The sequence below is a fragment of the Arachis stenosperma genome, chromosome 4, assembly GCF_014773155.1.
Source record: "Arachis stenosperma cultivar V10309 chromosome 4, arast.V10309.gnm1.PFL2, whole genome shotgun sequence".
NCBI lineage: Eukaryota > Viridiplantae > Streptophyta > Magnoliopsida > Fabales > Fabaceae > Arachis > Arachis stenosperma.
The window spans coordinates 3,129,633-3,149,373 of NC_080380.1; the positions used below are offsets into that span (position 1 = coordinate 3,129,633).

General features: G+C 35.7%; 1 protein-coding gene across 1 annotated transcript; it reads left to right on the forward strand.

Annotated features, from left to right (window-relative positions):
* Positions 1-12,795: 12,795 nt before the first annotated feature.
* On the forward strand, positions 12,796-17,489 carry LOC130976788 (3'-5' exonuclease). Its single transcript, XM_057901713.1, has 6 exons — positions 12,796-13,143; positions 14,029-14,208; positions 14,886-15,016; positions 15,126-15,287; positions 16,544-16,654; positions 17,207-17,489. The coding sequence occupies exons 1-6, from the start codon at positions 12,849-12,851 to the stop codon at positions 17,282-17,284; spliced, it is 957 nt and encodes a 318-aa protein (XP_057757696.1). The 5' UTR covers positions 12,796-12,848; the 3' UTR covers positions 17,285-17,489.
* The last annotated feature ends 2,252 nt before the right edge of the window (positions 17,490-19,741 follow it).

Consider the following 19,741-nt stretch of genomic DNA (forward strand, 5'->3'; position numbering starts at 1 on the left):
TAATAAAATTTATTAATTAAAGAAAATTTATTTTAATATGTTTTTTACAAATATGATTCAAAAAATCACATTTTATACTTAAAATTCAGTGATTACACCAAATAATTTTTTTTTACAATTTTTTTGTTAATAAAAAAATACTTTAAAAAGATGAAAAATTATTGAAATCGAATTTTGGTTTAATTTTTTAATGTATTTTTTAAATAATGATCTAATTATTTTTGTTGAGCTCTTTAAAAATTAAAGACAATTTTAGTAGTTTATTTTAATATTTTTAATTAGAGAAAAAAAGCTATGGACCCAATAATAATCATCTACCAAATTAATTATTATATGTTTGCGTAACTCATTTTCAATTTATATCCTGTGTGCAAAGAGGATGGAATTGCGCATCTATGAAGTGAGAGGGTGAAATTTGCATATCCAATTTCTAATTCAATTTCAATTGAAGGCATAGAAGTAGGGGTGGTAAATATAGCCTGTCATCTTTTAAAATAAATAAAACTTAATTAGATGGTAAATGAAGAATACCATCATGTTTATACTTTGAAATCAACGGATCCAAGTTGCTCCTCCAGTTTGCACCCCAAACCAATTTATTTAAAAAAATCACGATGGCTAAGATCACAAAATTTATTTAAATTGCAAGGAGTATAATAATGTAACAAAGAGATCAAAACGAAGAGATCCTTCTTACATATTGCCATTGATCACTCCCAAATACCGAACCAATCTCCGTATTTCTGTTGCATGCTCTCCTGTTTCAATACCGGTTTTTATATAAGGCTCGGAAACTATCTCAAGCAAAGGTGCCCTGCTCTATTTAGATCAACCATTCAACCTATCATGAAAACACCAGAAACTTCAACACTATTTTATCATAGATACAGGTAGTTGAGCATATTATGTGTGATCTAACAATGAAATAACTAAAGGTAGTTGAGGGATTATCCAAATATAGATGTGTTTAAAAAATATGTAACTCAGTATAACAGATGCACAACCTGTTCCTCCCACATGGACTAGGACAACTCATAGAAGCTCCTTGGCCAATGAGATAGGTCATCTATGGGCCCGCCCTGCACAATATATAAGGGGAGAGGACAGCTCTCCCCCCAAGGTACGTCACATCTTACCTAATTTGGCCATCCCCTCGTACGGACACTAACTTGACCGTCGAAGTATATTTGCAGGAGGCCACCCCCCTCGTCCTCCTCTCCTCCGGCACCATCAACTCACTGAGCAGACCTCAAACGCCCATTCCAGATCAACCCGGGGTTTCCCTCTCTAACCTTATCATCACCACCCGATCCACCGAGCACTCGAGATCCCACGGTAACGAACATTGGCACCATCTGTTTGGACCCTGGAATAGACATGGAGCGACTTCCCACGTCGAAAGAGCTTCGCGAAGGAGGAGGGACCTGCCTGAGTAGGCGAGTTCGACGGCTCGTGCCACCGAACACCCGCGGTCCTCCGTTCAGCCTAACCAACAGATCTACACCAAAACCCCCGAAAGGCGTCCCTTCGGGGGAACGGGAGCCGATAGCGCAAAGATCATGCAAAAACTCAGACAAAGAGTACAAAACCTTGAACGGGAGCTGGCACCAAGGAGCTGATCCCCCGGAGACGTCAGCCACTCCCGCGGCGACGCCAGCCGATCTCGCACCCGCTCCCCGTCCCGAAGACATGAGAGCTGAGAAAGGAGCCCAACAAAGTGCGATGAGACACGTGCTCAGGCGACCTCTTGACCTCACCAGGACAGGTCCGAGAGCCACGGGGAGTACCAAAGAGGGAAGGCCAAGAGACAACAGGAACCCGTCATCATGGGAGCCACCCCCTTCCACTCCTCGATCCTCAAGGTCCGGCTTCCGAAGAATTTCGACAAGCCAACATACATGAGGTACGACGGGACCAAGGATCCCCAGGAGCACCTCACGGCTTTCGAAGCAAGAATGAATCTGGAAGGAGTAGACGACGCGGCCAGATGCCGAGCATTCCCTATGACGCTGGCCGGCCCAGCGATCCGATGGTTCAACGCACTCCCACAGGGGTGCATCGTGGCCTTCGCGGACATCTCCCAAAGCTTTCTAGCTTGGTTCACGACACGCATAGCCAAGGCAAAGCACCCGATTAACCTATTAGGGGTTACACAGAAACCCGGAGAGCCGACCAAGAAGTTTCTGGACAGATTCAACGACGAATGCTTAGAGATCGACGGCCTTACGGACTCGGTCGCCAGTCTTTGCCTAACAAACAGCCTGCTAAACGAGGACTTTAGGAAGCACCTCACAACTAAGCCTGTATGGACCATGCAGGAAATTCAAAGAGTGGCCAAGGAATACATCAATGATGAGGAAGTTAGTCAGGTTGTAGCAGCTAATAAACGGTAGCTCGCTAACCCCCCAGCTCAGCAGGCCCCCCAGGTCGACAGATACAGAGAAACTCCCAGGGACGGCATCCTAGCCAAGCAACCCAAGCAACCCCCACGGGTAGGAAGATTCACCAACTACACGCCACTCACGGCGCCCATAGTGGAAGTCTACCAGCAAATTGCGGACAAGGAAATCCTATCCAGACCCAGACCTCTGAAAGAGAGAACGGGGGGTAACAAAAGCCTCTACTACGATTATCACAAGGGCTTTGGTCACAAGACACAACATTGTTTTGACCTCAAAGATGCTCTAGAGTAGGCCATCCGGGAAGGAAAATTGAGTGAGTTCTCCCGACTTATTCGAGAACCAAGGAGACGGGAACGAAAGTGCTCAGAAGAAGACCATAGCCAAACCGTCAAGGCTAGACAAGAGCCCACAGGGAACACCGACAACCCCCCAACTTTTATGGTTAACGTTGTGATCAGACGTGATACCCCCACCTCCCCTAAAAATCCAAGTCGGCAGTAAAAAAGGATACCCGGATCCTTTCAATCTCGACAGGAGACACCATCGCCTCAAGAGGAAGACCTCCCGTGATATCCTTCGGCCCAGAAGATCAGTGGTTTCACGATCTCCCTGAAAACCCCCATGGTGATCACGGCAATGGTCGGGACCGGGTTAGTCAGGCAAATCCTTGTCGATACTGGAGATGACTCTAACATCCTATTCAGGAACGTGTTTGACGCCATGGGACTCAGGGAATCCGACCTCAAGAGCCATCAACACTGGGTCATGGGGTTAGGCGACAACTATATAAAACCCGATGGAACGATCTCTCTCCCAATCTGCCTCGGAGCCGGTGACACTAGGAGGTCAGTTATGGCAGACTTCGTAGTCCTCAGAGACTCCACGGCCTACAACATCATTCTAGGAATAAAGACTATCAACGAATTTTCAGCTGTGATATGTACTAAATTCCTAGCAATGAAGTTCGTGATGGACAAAGGAGCTGTTGGCTCCATTAGGGGAGACTTGGAAGTGGCGGTTGCCTGCGACAACGCCAGTCTCTCTCTAAGAAAAGAGTCTAAAAAGGCAGCTGGCGTGTTTTTGGCAGACTTGGATGTAAGGATAGAGACAAGCCGAGACCGAAAACAGAGGGGGACATGGAGAAGTTCCAGATACGGAAGTCGGCAGAACAGTTTACCTTCATAAACAAAAATCTACCCCATGAACTCAAGGGCCCCCTCATGGAGGTCGTAAGGGCAAACGGCGACCTCTTCGCGTGGACGCCATCAGACATGCCGGGCTTGGATCCCAAGGTCATGTCCCACCGACTAGCCGTCAAACTAGACGCAAAGCCAGTAGCACATCGACGAAGGAAAATGTCCCAAGAAAGGGCCAATGAGGTCGCCAAACAAATAGCCGGGCTACTTGAAGCCGAGTTCATCAAAGAGCTCGAATACTCGACATGGCTATTCAACGTCGTCCTGGTCAAAAAAGCTAGTGGAAGATGGAGAATGTGTGTCGACTATTCCGACCTAAACAATGCATGTCCTAAAGACTCTTTCCCCCTCCCCAACATCGACACCTTGGTAGACTCGGCGGCAGGATATCGTTTCCTCAGCTTCATGGACGCGTACTCTGGGTATAATCAGATCCCGATGCACCGGCTTGATGAGGAGAAGACGGCGTTCATAATACCAGGAGGCACTTATTGTTACAAGGTAATGCCATTTGGATTGAAGAACGTGGGGGCCACCTACCAAAGACTAATGAGCAGAGTCTTCCATGACCTCATCGGCAAGATAGTAGAGATTTACGTCGACGACATCTTGGTAAAATCAGCAGAGCCAAGCAACCTTATAGACGACCTCCAAGCTGTCTTCGAAGCGCTAAGGAAATTCAAAATGAGGCTCAATCCACTCAAGTGCGCGTTTGCTATTGAGGCCGGAAAGTTCCTAGGTTTCATGATAACACAACAGGGGGTAGAAGCTAACCCAAACAAGTGCGAAGCCGTCCTCAAAATGACAAGCCCAGGGTGTGTCAAAGATGTGCAGCGACTCACCGGGAAGCTTACGACTCTATCCCAGTTCCTCGGAGCTTCGGCGGAAAAGGCCCTCCCATTCTTCAACCTAATGAAGAAAGGAATCGCCTTCGAGTGGACCCCGGCATGCAAAGAAGCGTTCAGCCATTTCAAAAAGATACTTTCAGAACCACCCGTGCTCAGCAAACTAAGAGAAGGAGAACCTCTGTACCTATATCTAGCAGTGACCACATAGGCCATGGCGGCGGTTCTTGTCCGAGAAGAAGATAAGACCCAGCGCCCAATATACTTCATCAGCAAAGGACTCCAAGGGGTGGAGTTGAAGTACACCAAGTTGGAAAAGCTGGCTTATGCCCTGCTAACCTCATCAAGAAGACTCAAACAGTACTTCCAAGGGCATGTGATCATCCTAAGAACCAACCAGGCCATTCGGCAAGCTCTCCAGATACCCGACCTCGCAGGGAGGATGATGGCATAGGTAGTAGAGTTGTCCCAATATGATTTGCAATACGAGTCCAGGCAAGCAATCAAAGCCCAAGCAATGGCAGATTTCCTGGTAGAGGTCACAGGAGAGGCACACGACATACCGAACACCAAATGTCCGGAGGGGCCGGGATCATTCTCGAGAACTCGGCAGGGGTATCTTATGAGCAGTCGTTCAAGTTCGATTTCTCTGTCTCCAACAACCAGGCAGAATACGAAGCACTAATAGGAGGGCTAATCCTAGCTAAAGAAATTGGAGCATCCAGGGTAGAAGTTAGTAGCGACTCCCAGATCGTCACATCCCAAATAAACGGCAGCTACTAGGCCAAGGACACACTACTACAAAAATACCTAGAAAAGGTATAAAAGTTGTGCAAAAACTTCGAGGAAGTCATAATCCAGCATGTTCCTAGGGAAAGGAACGCCCGAGCAGACCTCCTCTCCAAGCTAGCGAGCACCAAGCCTGGGACAGGGAACAGGTCTCTAATCCAAGGACTGGCAACTGAACCAGCAATCATCTTATGTGCAACCCAGACCCCAAGCCCCACCTGATGGATAGACCCTATCTTCCGATACCTGGAACATGGCGAAATACCCCAAGACGAGAAGGAAGCACAAGCCACCTAGAGGGAAGCCCCCAAATATGTGATCATACAAGGGCAGTTGTACAAGCGAGGGCTCCACCAACCCTTGCTCAAATGCCTACGCCCCGACCAGACGGACTACGTCCTAAGCGAAGTCCATGAGGGGTGTTGTGGTTACCATATTGGAGGAAGGTCGCCGGCAAGAAAGATTATCCGAGTAGGGTATTACTGGCCCACGATGATGTCGGACGCTCAGGGGTTCGTCAGGAAATGCAAGAAATGCCAAGAAAATGCCAACTTTCCACAAAAATCCACCTGAGAAACTTAGTTTGATGATGGCACCCCAACTTAGAAGACTACGATAGATCCACCTCGCAAGGTTGCAGATACCGAGATCTCCAGATATTCGCAGACCATTTCAAAACAACGAATAGCAGCCCAACTATTCGGGTGCAGCTGCGACGGAGCAACATCACACTGATTTAGCAAACCCATGACAAAGGAAGAGAAGGGAAGGCGAACTCTCAAGGTTGTGAACATGGGTTTATAAACCCACAACCAATCAACAACTCGAGGGGAGGCCATGTTCTTTTGACAAACACGCTCCCGATCGGTAGGAACGTAAACCTGGTACAACGCCTCCTCGGGTCCTCTTCCGCACAAGAGCCCGGCCTGGCGAAGATCTTGGAGGCTCTCACGGGTGACCTTAGAAGGGGCGTCCTTCACATCGAAAGTAACCCAAGCGTAGTGATCGACAAAATCGGCTAGCGGCCGCTGAGCCATGTTCGGGAGCACAGGGCGGTCAGCCATACCTACAGCGGGGACACCACTTAGTTAGAACGGGAGGTCGGGAACCCTAAAAGCAGTATAAACAAACTACAACTCCCTAAACCACCCCCTAGGTACCCCTACACTAACCCATAACTCAAGCAAAACCTAAGAAAAACCCAATGGCGCCCCCTCTAAAAGAAGAAGCAACAAAAGCAAACAAAAACCAAGGCATGCATAGGGAAAAACGCACGGAAAAAGCACAAAAGGAATACCAAAAGAAAACCAAAAAGCAATGAAAACCATAAACAACGTACCAGGAAAATGCAGAAGTTGAGGAAGGAATCTGAAAGAAAGAAAGAAATCTGGAAGCGCGAACGGAATCGAAGCAGCAGCAAAAGAAGAGAGTAGAAACAGCAGCAGTTCAAGGAAACAGAAGAGGGAAAAAAGAAGAATGGGGAAATGAGGAGGTTGTGAAAATAAAAAAGGGGGCAAAGAGTGTAACCGTCAAGGAAGAAGCGCAAAAAGGTAGGGGCATACCTATCATTTCACGCAAATTTCAAATCACAAAATGATGGGCATTTAATGCCCAGCACAGAAGCCAAGGAGGCAGCGTCAGAGGCGAGATGACCACGCGTGAGAAACATGAAACGCTATCAACGAGCTCCCGAGAAGAAGAGCACATCCCATCTCGGCGAGTAGGACAAATGCGCCCAGCCACGAGCCCCAAACCTCAAGGCTGGCGCGTTGAGGGCACTGTTACGGACCAGAGTCCAGCCCAACTAGTCGTCGGGTCGGGGCACCACCCCTGACCCAGGCCCAAGCTATCCCTCGCGACAGGAAGAGTTCGACGGGTCGGTTTCCAACACCCGACCCGAGGCATGCCCTGTTTACACTCCGTACAACCCAGGTCACCAGTTGGATCGGTATCCTTAGGGCCGCCCCCGAGTCCCCGAACCGAATTCCGGAACGACCTGTTCCTCCCACGTGGACTAGGATAGCTCATAGAAGCTCCTTGGCCAGTGGGCTAGGTCATCCATAAGCCCGCCCTGCACAGTATATAAGGGGAGAAGACAGCTCTCCCCCCAAGGTACGTCATATCTTACCTAATTTGGCCATCCCCTCGTACGGACACTAACTTGACCGTCGAAGTGTCCTTGCAGGAGGCCACCCCCCTCGTCCTCCTCTCCTCTGGCACCATCAACTCACTGAGCACACCTCAAACGCCCGCTCCAGATCAACCCGGGGCTTCCCTCTCTAACTTTCTCATCACCATCCGATCCACCGAGCACTCGAGATCCCACGGTAACGAACAAGTATGGAATCTACTTCATCCGCATCAGTTTGTTCAAAACTTTTACAACCTCAATGCTAGAGATTGACTCATTAGTAATCTCTCAGTGAAGAGTGATTGGAATTGCCGACTTGGTGCTGCAGCTTCTTCTTTGTGGTACTATATATATAGAAATCTCCTCATCTTTGAAGGAAAGAGTTTTCTCCCCGTTGCAACTGTTAGTACTATTCAAGCTCGGTTTGAAGACATTCAAACTGCATTGAAGAATAACTTCAAACGAAATTCTGCTACAAGAAGCTCCGGGCAGCTCATATGTTAGGTCTTTCCACTAAGATTGTGTGAAGTTTAATGTGAATGGTTCTTTTCTCTCCTCCAATAATAGTGCGGCCTGTGGGGGTGTTCCGAAATCACTTGGGCAGATATATTGTTGGATTTTTGTGTAATTTGAAAAGTTGTTCCATCACTCATGTCGAGCTGTGGGAGATTGTTGAAGGCCTTCAAATTGCTAATACACATAATTTCCTACACCTTATTGTTGAATCTGATTCTTGGTCTTTCCATTAAGTTTATTAAAGATGGGTGTCCAGCCTCTCATCTGTGCAAACCATTGTTGGAAGACATAGCAATCTTGGAGAGACGTCTTCAGAAGGTGGAGTGGATCCATATTCTTAGAGAAGCTAATGTTGTAGCCGACACCTTGGCTAAAAAAGGTCAGGAGCTCCCCATAGGTCTTCATTTGTTTGAGAGGCCACCTTCTGATGTTACACATGCTATACTTTCTGATTCTCGTGGAACTCTTAGAATAAGGCTCGCTAAAATTTTTATTTTCTAAGAGTAAAGTTAATTTTTAAAAAATAATTTTTTAAAAATTGTAATATTTATATTTAGTAAATCAAATTAAAAATAGTTTTTAATAAACACAAGTAATAATAATTGCATTTGGTAAAATAGTTTTTAGAATTTAAAAATATTATAATAAACATAAAGTCAAGCATTAAATTTAAAAATTAGTTAACATATGAGGTTATATTAGACTTTTAAATTTTGAAAAATACAAGCCAATTTTAAAAAGTTTTATCTTAGGTGCTTTCAAAATACCCTAATCTTTTAAAATCTGCAAACACAAGCATATGGTCTTTTTTATTTACCAAATATAAAATGAAAAACTTAAATTTTTAAAAAACACAACCACCTTTTCAAAAAATTTTATCAAACCAAACCTAAGAAGAGCTTATTAGCCTTGTTTTGTTTGTTCTGTTTGGGGTATTCATATTAACCCCCTTTTCTAAAAAAAAAAATTAATAATATGATTAAGTAGGTCTAATAATATATATTTTGAGTATTTGTAACTAAAAAATTGTTATTATTATAATTTTATGTAAAAGTTTATTATATATAACTGTTATTTTTTAATTTAATTGAGTAATAATAGATATTAAATTTAATTGACTAACATGATAAAAATTTTTGTTTTTTTTATGTGAATTTTATTATTTTTATATTGCAATCAAGTTGTATTAATTTAGTAGTTAGATCATTAATTTACTTAAACAAATGTCAAGAGTTTGAATCTCGCCTTATATAAATAAATAAAAAATGCTATAAACTCAATTTTTATATAAATAAATAAATAAATGTATGTTCAAAATTATCACTTACACAAAATTACTTACATGAAAAAACTAAAAAAAAAAAGTAACATACTATAAACTCAAACTTTTAGATAAATGAATTATTAACTCTTTCAATATTTGTCTGTCCTAAATTATTAACTCTTTCGCTAGTTATTTTTACCTACAAAAAAAAAAACAAATTTAACCATTTCAGTAATTAATACAAAAAATTAAAAGTTGAAAGAAAAACTAAAAAAACAAAAGAGTAGACACCTTTTTCTTCCAATCAATCCGAACAGTTATGATTATTAGACCAAGTAGTATACGTAGAGGAAGAAGAAAAAATTAAATGTGCCTGGATTGGTTTTTAAAATTTTTTATTAGAAATTAATATTATTTTTAATAGATGATGTTTCAAATAAATATTTTATTAAAACCCGTTATATAGTTTTTTGAAAGAAAAAAAAATTCACATTGTTAGTTTAACTAAAAGTATCATATTTTTGTTCTAATTAAAAGCATCCTTGTTTAAAAGCCGTATGTAAATTTCCTAAAATTTATAGAAAAGCATCTTTTTAGAGGAAAAAAAAAAGAAAAAAAAGTACAAATATGTTATATCATCCAAAATTGAGTTAGTTTAAACATGTGCTGTCAGAGTAGGCTTTTTTTTTGTGGACTCTATTTTGACTTTTGATATTGAAGTAACATAATTAACATTTATACTAAAGGAGACGATCACAATTATAAACAAGATTAATTGGTCCTTGGTAATACAATAATTTAGTATATATTGAAAAAAAATATGAGATGAAATAGAAAATACTATGGGTGACTATTAAAGTGAAAAGGATCATTACAAATGCTATTTTTGTTGCAATTTTTATCATATTTTTTAATTTTTTGAATTTAAAAATACAATCTAAATTAAAATCACAAACAATTTTTTTTTTCTTTTGATGGCTTCCATCAAAGCCTTCTCATGCATATTTATAGAGTTGGATTAATGTCAAAAGTTAACAATAATACGCGTAACATTAACACGTGTGCATATAAATAAAGTGATAATTACTTAAAAATTGAAAAACTCTTTGATAATAATAATAATAATAATAATAATAATAATAATAATAACTACTGAAAATTTGATTTAATTTGTAACATTCTTTTGGTAAAAAGAAATATAATACGTAAAATATCTTTTGATAGACTAAAACCTTAATTAATTAAGAAAAAAGTCAATGACGTAATATTCACTAGAATAAAATCATAAAAGTTTCAATTTGATTACTTTACTTAAATATATATATATATTTTTTTGAAAGGGACCAAAATGGCTTGGGGATTTGGTAATAATATAATGCAGGATCTCAAATTTGTTGGTAATCAATTATGATTTATTTATGCAGTTATAATTAATTGTTGGTTGAGATAATTTTTTTCTAAAAAAATGTAATAGATAAAATATCTTTTGATATACTAGAATTAAATGTTAATTAATCAAGAGAATAGTCAATGACGTAATGTTGACGAGAATAAAATAATCAAACTTTTCAATCTACCTATTTTACTTAAATATTATGTTTTTTTTTTTAGAAAGGGGTCAAGAGGATTAGAGGGTTTGGTAATAATATAATACAGGATCTCAAATTTGTTAGTAATAAATTGTGATTAATTTGTTCATCAGTTGTAATTAAGTACTGATTTGGATTTTTTTTAACAAAAAGTTAGTTAGTTTAACTGAAAGTATCTTATTTTTGTTCTGATTAAAATTAAAATCAGCATTTTTTAAAAGTCGTATATAAATTTTCTAAAATTTATATAAAAGTATCTTTCTAGATGGAAAAAAAAAGTATAAACACATGTTATATTATATCAACCAAAATGTAGTAAGTTTAAAGATGTAGTACCCTTTTTTGTGGATTCCATTTTGACTTTTTTTTTATGGATTCTATTTTGACTTTTTTTTTTATCAAATATAGTAGATTCAAACTCACAATCTTTTAATTGAATATGAAGAGACTATGTCATTTGAGCTATAATTCATTGACATTTCATTTTGACTTTTGATATTGAAGTAACGTAATTAAATATTATGCTAAGGGAGGTTGTAAACAAGATTAATTGGTCTTTGGTAATACAATAATTTAGATATTGAAAGCAAAAAAATACAAGATAAAAAGAAAAATACTTACCATTGGTGACTACTAAAGCAAGAAGAATCATCACAAATGTTATCTTTGTTGCAATCTTCATCATGTCTTCTAATTTTTGGATTTAAAAGTACAGGCTAGGTTGAAGTCACAAATAAAATATTTTCTCTTTTAATGGTTTCTATTGAGGACTTCTCAACATATTTATAGAATTGGATCAAGGTCGAATGTTAATAATAACTTATAATATGTTCATAAAATACTAAATTTTGAATTTTTTTAATTCTTTCTATTCTTAGTTACTGACAACCAAAGTTGACCATGTATGCATATAAAGAAAGTGATAATTACTTGAAACTGAAAAACTATTTGTTAATAATAATAATAATAATAATAATAATAATAATAATAATAATAATAATAATAATGAGAAACATTAAGGAAGAAAGAGAAAAAATGAGAAACATTAAGGTAAAAGGGAGAAAATGAGAAAGCTCCATCCTTATTAGAGTTAACTATTAATTCGGTCTTTATTCATTTTTTAGAATGACAATGTGATTTTCAAGAAAAAAACAATTCACTTCGGTTCTTATTCTTTATTTTGTGACACAATGTGGTCTCTGTGACTGTTTCTCCCTCAACTCTAAACAAAAAAAACAAAAAATACTGACATGTCAGATTAAAAAATGGACAGAGACTTAATTGTCTCTAAATTTAAATTGATTAGGAGTTTCTTTGTCAATATTTTTTAAATAATATCTTTTTCAAATTATTTTTTTACTCATTATATTAATATTATTTTTCAATAAATTATTGAATATATGGTATAATAAATACAAATTAATTAATAAATTATTCAAATTTAAAAATATTATTTATTATGAAACTAAATAAATAATTCTCAAATATAATTTTTAAATATATAAATAATAAACATTAAAATACGGTTAATACATTAATAATAATCCTATAATATTAGAGTTATTAATTTAATGCAAAGATATCAAATAGAATTATTAATTTAGTTTAAAAAGATAAAAAATTAAATTTGTTATCACATAAAATTTTTTTACTATATATCAAATAATGTGTTCATTAGTTTTCACTTTATTGTGAAAATTATCTTGATCATAATACTTGATTTTGAGTAAAATATATGTAAATTTAATTGAATTTTAATAAAAATTTTAATCAATCTACATTATTCTTATATTGATAAATCTCCATCCATCTGTGACTTTATGACAATATATATTATTAATATTATTGATACTTTAAATTTGTTGAGTTTATAAATGGTCTCCATAATATATATATATATATATATATATATATATATATATATATATATATATATTAAATAGAACTTTTTTGGTAAAATAGCACACTTCAAATTACAATTTCTCGGTGAAAATTGAACTTTTCTTCTCTCCCCCCAAAACGAAAGTTCAAAAGAACTATAGTCCTTGAAAATAGTCAAAATAGCCTAGATTCCCTCCATCTCAAAGATTAGCAATTGAGAGAGAATGTGAACGACATGAATCTCCAACATCAACCCCAAAACGGCGTCGTTTTGCCTCCACTTTCATCGTTCGTGTGCGACTGGGAACAAGACGAGCCTTTCTCAGAGGAAGACCTTCGCGCCATCGAAGCCATCGAATCCCGCTTTTACAACAACAAGCGCCCTTTCTCCAATTCCTCCGCCGCTAAAGACGACGGCGACGACGCATCTCCCGATAACTCTGCTCGTCGGAGCCACCGCCGCCGCCGATTGCCGAGATCACTTGTCGCTCTTCAGCACCCTAATGCACTTTCGTTGTCACCTTGCCAAGGTCCTATTATGTTTCTTTTAGAATCTCATTATTCCTTTCTGCCATTTTCAGAGCTTGAAGGTTTCAATGTTCGCTCCATTCGGGGTTTGCCATTTCATTTTTTTGCTAATTATTGTTTGTTTCTATTGGTGACTGTTGCTTCAGTTTCAATTTGATTTTGTAATAGTTTTGTTTGGTTAGGTTTCCTATTATTCTCTGCTTTTAACAGATTCTGAAACACGTTATGATTTTGTGTCCCTTAGCTGAACAATGCTGGTAGTTCAGTACACAGGCATAACAAAAAAGATTACTTTTATTTCATACTTTGCCATGATGATTTATCAGAGTTCAATAAACTTAGATTTTTGTTCAAAGAAATGGATAACAAAATAAATATGAGTATGCAGCGATGAACACAATGTGTCCATGACAGTAGGTAAGAACACTGAATGATGTATTGATGTGTGATTCCAATCCGATTCATATTAGCTCCCGATATGTCTTCAATTCTTTATTATGTATTCCCATTTATCTAATAATTTTCTGTGGAATTTCTCTTATTTTCCTCTAAGGAGGTGTTTGTTTCGAGGTTTGATCAAGGCAAAATTCATAGGAATTAAATTACAAACCTTGAAACCAGCAACCGATAAGGCTTTGCTACTGTCAGAGTCTAAGTCTTCTTTTGGAATCTGATATGTTGATTAATTAAGTCCTGGGTTCCTTCAACCAGCTTATTACCAGGATTGTAATAATTAAATTGTCTTAAGCAACTTCCAGGAAGCTTGAATCTCTGTATATAGTTCATTTTGAAGTGAACCCCATGAACACTTCTGCTCTGCCTTATATTATTTTGATTTTGGATGCTTTGTAATTGAACTTATTATGCTTTTTTCTACTATCACTCAGGCTACTCAAGGATGCGGTTGCCTGTAATAAAGTTTGCTGGCCAAATTATGTATAGTAGGACGTTTGCTGATGTAGAGAAATCTGCAGAAAAGCTATTGAAAATTCTTGAAGAAAAGAAAAGACAGATGGTGCAAATTCCACTTGGATTTGACATTGAGTGGAAACCTAGCTTCAGAAGCGGTTAGTTCAGCTGTTTCTCCTTTTTCAATTAGTAATATACCTGGTGCCATTGGGGTTAGTCAAGTTGCAGCATTAACACAATACTATAGATTGTGTATCTGATGTTTAGATTTTTCTAATCCCTGGTTTAGTATGTGAACAGCAGTGAACGGATATATTTTGCCTCCCCATTTTGCCTGCTTGTATTTGACCAGTATTGGTTCAGGAATTTTTATCATCTAAGATGCTTTAACTAGTCTATAACCTGGCATTGGTTTGTAATCACAAGGAATTTTGCGCTGCAGAGCTTCTCTATTTTGTTTTGCTATATGGTCGAAGGTGGTTGAATTTGTAGGAAAATCAAGAGAAAGGGTAACTGAAATAACTTGTGAAAGAAATTTTTAGGGGCTAGGAATTTAGGTACCTGTCAACACTCTGCAATGGCGAGTAAAGACATGTATAATTTAATATGTTTCCAATGCCATATTAATCCCAAATAGTCGCGCATTACAATAGCACACCTGTTAATCACGTGTTATTTCTAATAAAGGTTAAGCCTCATGGATTGAGGATTGAAAGTCCACATTCTGGACAAATGTTTGGGTCTTTACTCAATAACAAGATTGGTTTCTTCTTCTTGATTTTTAGGATTATCCATTTATCCCTCTTTTTCAAAGCTTTGTTTCCTTTGTCTGTAGGTGTTCCACCTGGGAAAGTAGCAGTGATGCAGATATGTCATGGCACTAGCCATTGTCATGTTCTACATCTAATTCATTCTGGAATCCCTAAAAATCTACAGATCCTGCTTGAAGATCCTTTAATTTTGAAGGTTTTTCTGTTAAGCTGGAATTCACCACTTTTATTTTTCCTTTGTGTCTATGGGCAGCAAACAACTATAATACGTACTAGGTATTAATACAATGTTTGACATGTGCAAGGTTGGAGCTGGGATTCGTGGCGATGCTGCGAAGGTTTTTAGAGACTATAAAATATCTGTTAAAGGTTTGGAAGATCTTTCTTTTCATGCTAATAAAAAGCTAGGCGGAAGTCCACATCACTGGGGTCTTGCATCTTTGGCTGAAAAGCTTTTATCCAAACAGGTTTGTTCTTAGTCCGATTTTCTTGCATCTTGTTTCAGTTTCTTAATGCCTGATGCCACAAAGAAACAGTTTGCACTTTGCGCTTTTTGTCAATCTGGATGGTTAATACAAGTTCACATGGTAGAATCCCTTTAAAAGTGGTGGCTTCATTGGGTTGAATGAGCCACACATAGAGAAGCAATCATTCCTCTCAATTATTAAACCCTTGCAAAATAACATGTTACGTATGCCAATTGATTCTTTTGCCATATTCCTAAGTATTATTTATGCATAAGTAATGTTAACTAAAGAGTAGCAGTTTAATGGTAATTTTTTTCCCTCTATCTGTTCAATAATCTAAACAAAGAAATAAGGATAGGAATCACCCAAAGTTAATAGAAGTTATTTTTTCTATCCGATTATTTCATGCATTTAAAAAACACAATGATTGATTGGAGATGTTATTGTGTCTTACGAGCATTAAGGGTCGGTCTGAATAGGTTCATAATTGATTTTTTTTTAACTTATGAAAAGTTACAACATGAATGTTTGATACAACTTTTAAATTAACTTGTGACTTTTTAAAAAGTTATTTAAAGTGCCTATGGAGAAGTTAAAAAAATGACTTGTTGTATAATAAAAAAGCTTTCTATCACTTTCATTTTAAAATAAACACTATTGTGACTAAAAGACCAAATGCAATATCACTTATTTATAAACTACTTTTAATATAAACCCTTATATTTTAAGCTCTTTTTTCAATAGAACTTAATTAAGTTGTTTATCCAAAGTCCAAACTAACCCCAAGTCGTTCTCTTCTTTAGTTCTAACACACACCAATCCCTATCTTTCATTATTTTTTTTAAATATATATTTAGGGTCTGGTTGGATTTTCATAATGCAGTTTAAAGGCAAGAGAATATGTAGAAAGTTGGAATTTGGAAACATTCAAATGACAAAAATAAATACAATACTCATGACATTTTTTTTTTCATTTTCTCTTCATCAGGACCAGGTTATTTGTATTCCTGCTTTTACGACGAATACTTATGGCCACAAGTATTTAATTTGCATTTGAATGTTCGGACATTGTTCTTTTTAAAATAATTATTTTATTTTTCTTTATGAAAAAATAAATCATTGCTCCAGAGGAAAGAGCAAAATGTGAGAAAGGGGGTGGGGGGTAGATAGTTGTTTCTACTTTGTACTACTTTCAGGAATAGGGTAATGATGGAAAATGTTAGGGGAATATATAACAAGCTTGTTAAATTTTGCAGCTTAAAAAGCCAAACAAAATAAGACTGGGGAATTGGGAGACTCCTGTTTTGTCAAAGGAGCAATTAGAGTATGCAGCCACAGATGCATTTGCTTCCTGGCATCTCTTTCAGGTAACAACTAACAACAATAGTACAGATTGGATAGTACACCGCCCAACAACATTCTTAACCTCATCTTTTTAGGATACTACTTCCTCTGGTGCACTGTGCATAGTATCTGTAGTCTAGTTTTTTTCAATCTAATTAAAGAATCTAAAATCAAGAATTGGTTACAAAGTAGTTTACTAAAATATTCTTTATTCTATAACTAGTTTATAGTGTAAATGTTTCATTGTGGATTAACCTTGTGTGAATGATAAAAATAAAAAATGCTTAATAAATGTTGTATTGGATTTATAAATGACCTGGAAAATGATGTTACTCCTATTTTTAATAATATTACTCGACACTTGAATTTTTTGTATTGTATTTGTATAAATTTGTAGAAAAAAATTATATTAAAATAAGAATGGCAATATCCATTTTTAAATGACAAATGTGTTTTAATTTCAAACTATGTATATTGTGAATAAAACAAATAATAAATAATGGCCTCAATCTTTGTACTTTTTTTTCTTTTTGGCCATCTCAATCTTTGTACTTTGAACACTTATTCTTCTGCAGGCTATTAAAGATCTTCCAGAGGCCCAAGTGGAAAGTACTGACAAAAGTGGCAAAGTGGAAGATGTACCGCAACAATGACTATATCTCCAACTCTGTGTAATGAATTTCCTTTCGTTTATTCTAATCATAAATCTCTTCTATTCTTTTTCAGTATTTGTATTTATATTTATGTATGTGTAGTTGTGTACTAAATGTCTGTTTATTATTGTGAATGCCCCAAGAAATCAAACTGCTTAGAAGTTAGAACTAATTGCATAATTTATTTTAGTCAGATTATGAAAATTTGACTTAAAACTACAGTGGCTTTATCACACAGATTTCCTTTTCTATGTTGAAATGTTTTAAGTTTTAAAATACAAAAAAATATACTTTAGTTAATTGTTTAATAGCTTTAATTTTATTATACTGTCTAGTATACAAAAGTTTTATAACGACATTAATTACTTATTATGTCAGAAAAAGTGTTTATTAAGAATATGATTGACTTTCACAATATTAGTGAATTAAAATTAATCTCTTATATAATTATAAATTTGCATAAACATTGATTTGTCAATTTATAAATTTGATCTGCTTCTATATAAAATAAAATTGTAATTTTATTCGTTTATTTATTTGGTTAAAACATTATGTCTTTTTTTTTTCTCTTTTCGTTTTTAGGTTTGATGTGTGTAAATGGAAAGGCAATGATCACTTTGGTTGAAAATTACTCCTCAATTAATGTTCAATAATTTGTCATACATGAAGCATCAAACATCTTTGAAAATATCACACCCTGGTCCCATGATATTTGTGATAGGGGATTAAAAGCTTCCAGAACTTAGCATCAATTGAATATCAAAATCTTTGCTATGAAATAAAACATTTGTCATTCACTCATTTGGGCTTTCCATAATTCTTGTTATATTGTTTTTGTACCAAAAAAAAAACTTTTAATATTCTAAGGCCGACTCTAATAAACAATAAATAAAGTTAACAAGTAATTAGTTTGACTTAGTCAAATAGTTAGTTTACTCATCTGTCTAAATAAGTGTTGTGAGTTTGAATCTTGTTTTATGCATGTAGTAATTCATTAGCTAACAATAAATCCTTAAATAAAATTTAGACCTATAATAAATTTATTTTTGACAAATAATTAATTTAAATTAGTCTATTAATTAAATTATTAGTCTACTTACAATTAATTTAAATTAATCTATTTAAATAAGTATTAGAATTTACTTGCTCAGTTGAAAGATACTATGTCATCCAAGTTATTCAAGGCCAAGCTAACAAGTCTTATGTTGATACCATTTATTGAATCTTATATATTTTAAAACGCGTTAGCCATTTAGCATATAAGTATTGATATACACTATATTTTTTTAATTGTTAGAACTTAGGAGATTAATTTATGCATTTGTTTTCAGAATTAAGTGAAAAGATTCATACTGTATTAGACTATTTGTGCCTAGTGGGTTTCAACACTATCATTGTTCCACCATTCGAATTTAAATTTCTTTTATAAATTAAAGCCAACAAAATTAAACAATAAGATTTGAAATAATATTAGTCATAATTTATTTTTATTATATTAAACTAATTTAGTTAGACTTAGTTAATAAAAAGACTTGAATAAAAATATTATTCTATAAATAATTATACGTACATAGATTTTAGTATGATTATATTATATTGACTACGATAATTATGTAAATATTATTAAAATTAAAGTCACATTTTTTTATATTTTGATAATGCTTTTTAAGTAACATTTTTTAAAAAATATTATTTAATAATAAAAAATATTATTTTAATTTTAACAACACTTTTTAAAATATCATAATTACTATAGTCACCGTTATAATGACCTTGTACATACTATACATTAGGTATGTACCACTTTTTTAAGAGATTCATACATATTTAAGTATAGTAATTTTTAAAGTACATTTTATGTTGTTGGAAGAACCCATTTGAAGCATAAAAGGATCAACCACAATTCCATATTACCACCTGGCAACTTTTAAGTAATTAATATCAGCCATTTTTTAATTGTAAATTTATTATTTAAAATTTAAAGTTTAAAAAGTTTAAAATTTAGGATTTAAAATAAAAAAATTTTGACTTACATTAGTTAAAGAAATTGACTTCCTAATTAAACTCATTCGAAAACTAAAGACCAAGGGTAATCCTTATCTTAATTATTTCCCAATAACTAATGCAACATGCAATTTAATGTAATATGCAACAGGAATTGGGTAGTTTTAACTTTTAACAACAATAAATCTTTGATTTACTCTCTCTTTGATCATTTCCCCAAGGATGTGATATATGTATATGAAAAGGCATGCATGATTGAAGGTCATGGCATGGGTGAGCTCCATTATTAGTTGGTGAATAATGAACTTCTCATTCAATTCAAATTAAATGAGTTCCCATCACTGTAACACGTGATGTTTACAGCTCTCTCACCATTAATTATACCTTTGAGAAGGACGTGGTAACCATGGAACTCTCTTAAGGGTTTTTACTATATTATGATCATAGGGAAGG

Excerpts from the sequence above, each read along its gene's own strand:
- LOC130976788 (XM_057901713.1), top strand. The coding sequence starts at position 12,849 with ATGAATCTCCAACATCAACCCCAAAACGGCGTCGTTTTGCCTCCACTT. Across the intron at positions 14,209-14,885 it reads GAAACCTAGCTTCAGAAGCG|GTGTTCCACCTGGGAAAGTA; the intron begins GTTAGTTCAGCT and ends CTTTGTCTGTAG. Across the intron at positions 15,017-15,125 it reads AAGATCCTTTAATTTTGAAG|GTTGGAGCTGGGATTCGTGG; the intron begins GTTTTTCTGTTA and ends GACATGTGCAAG.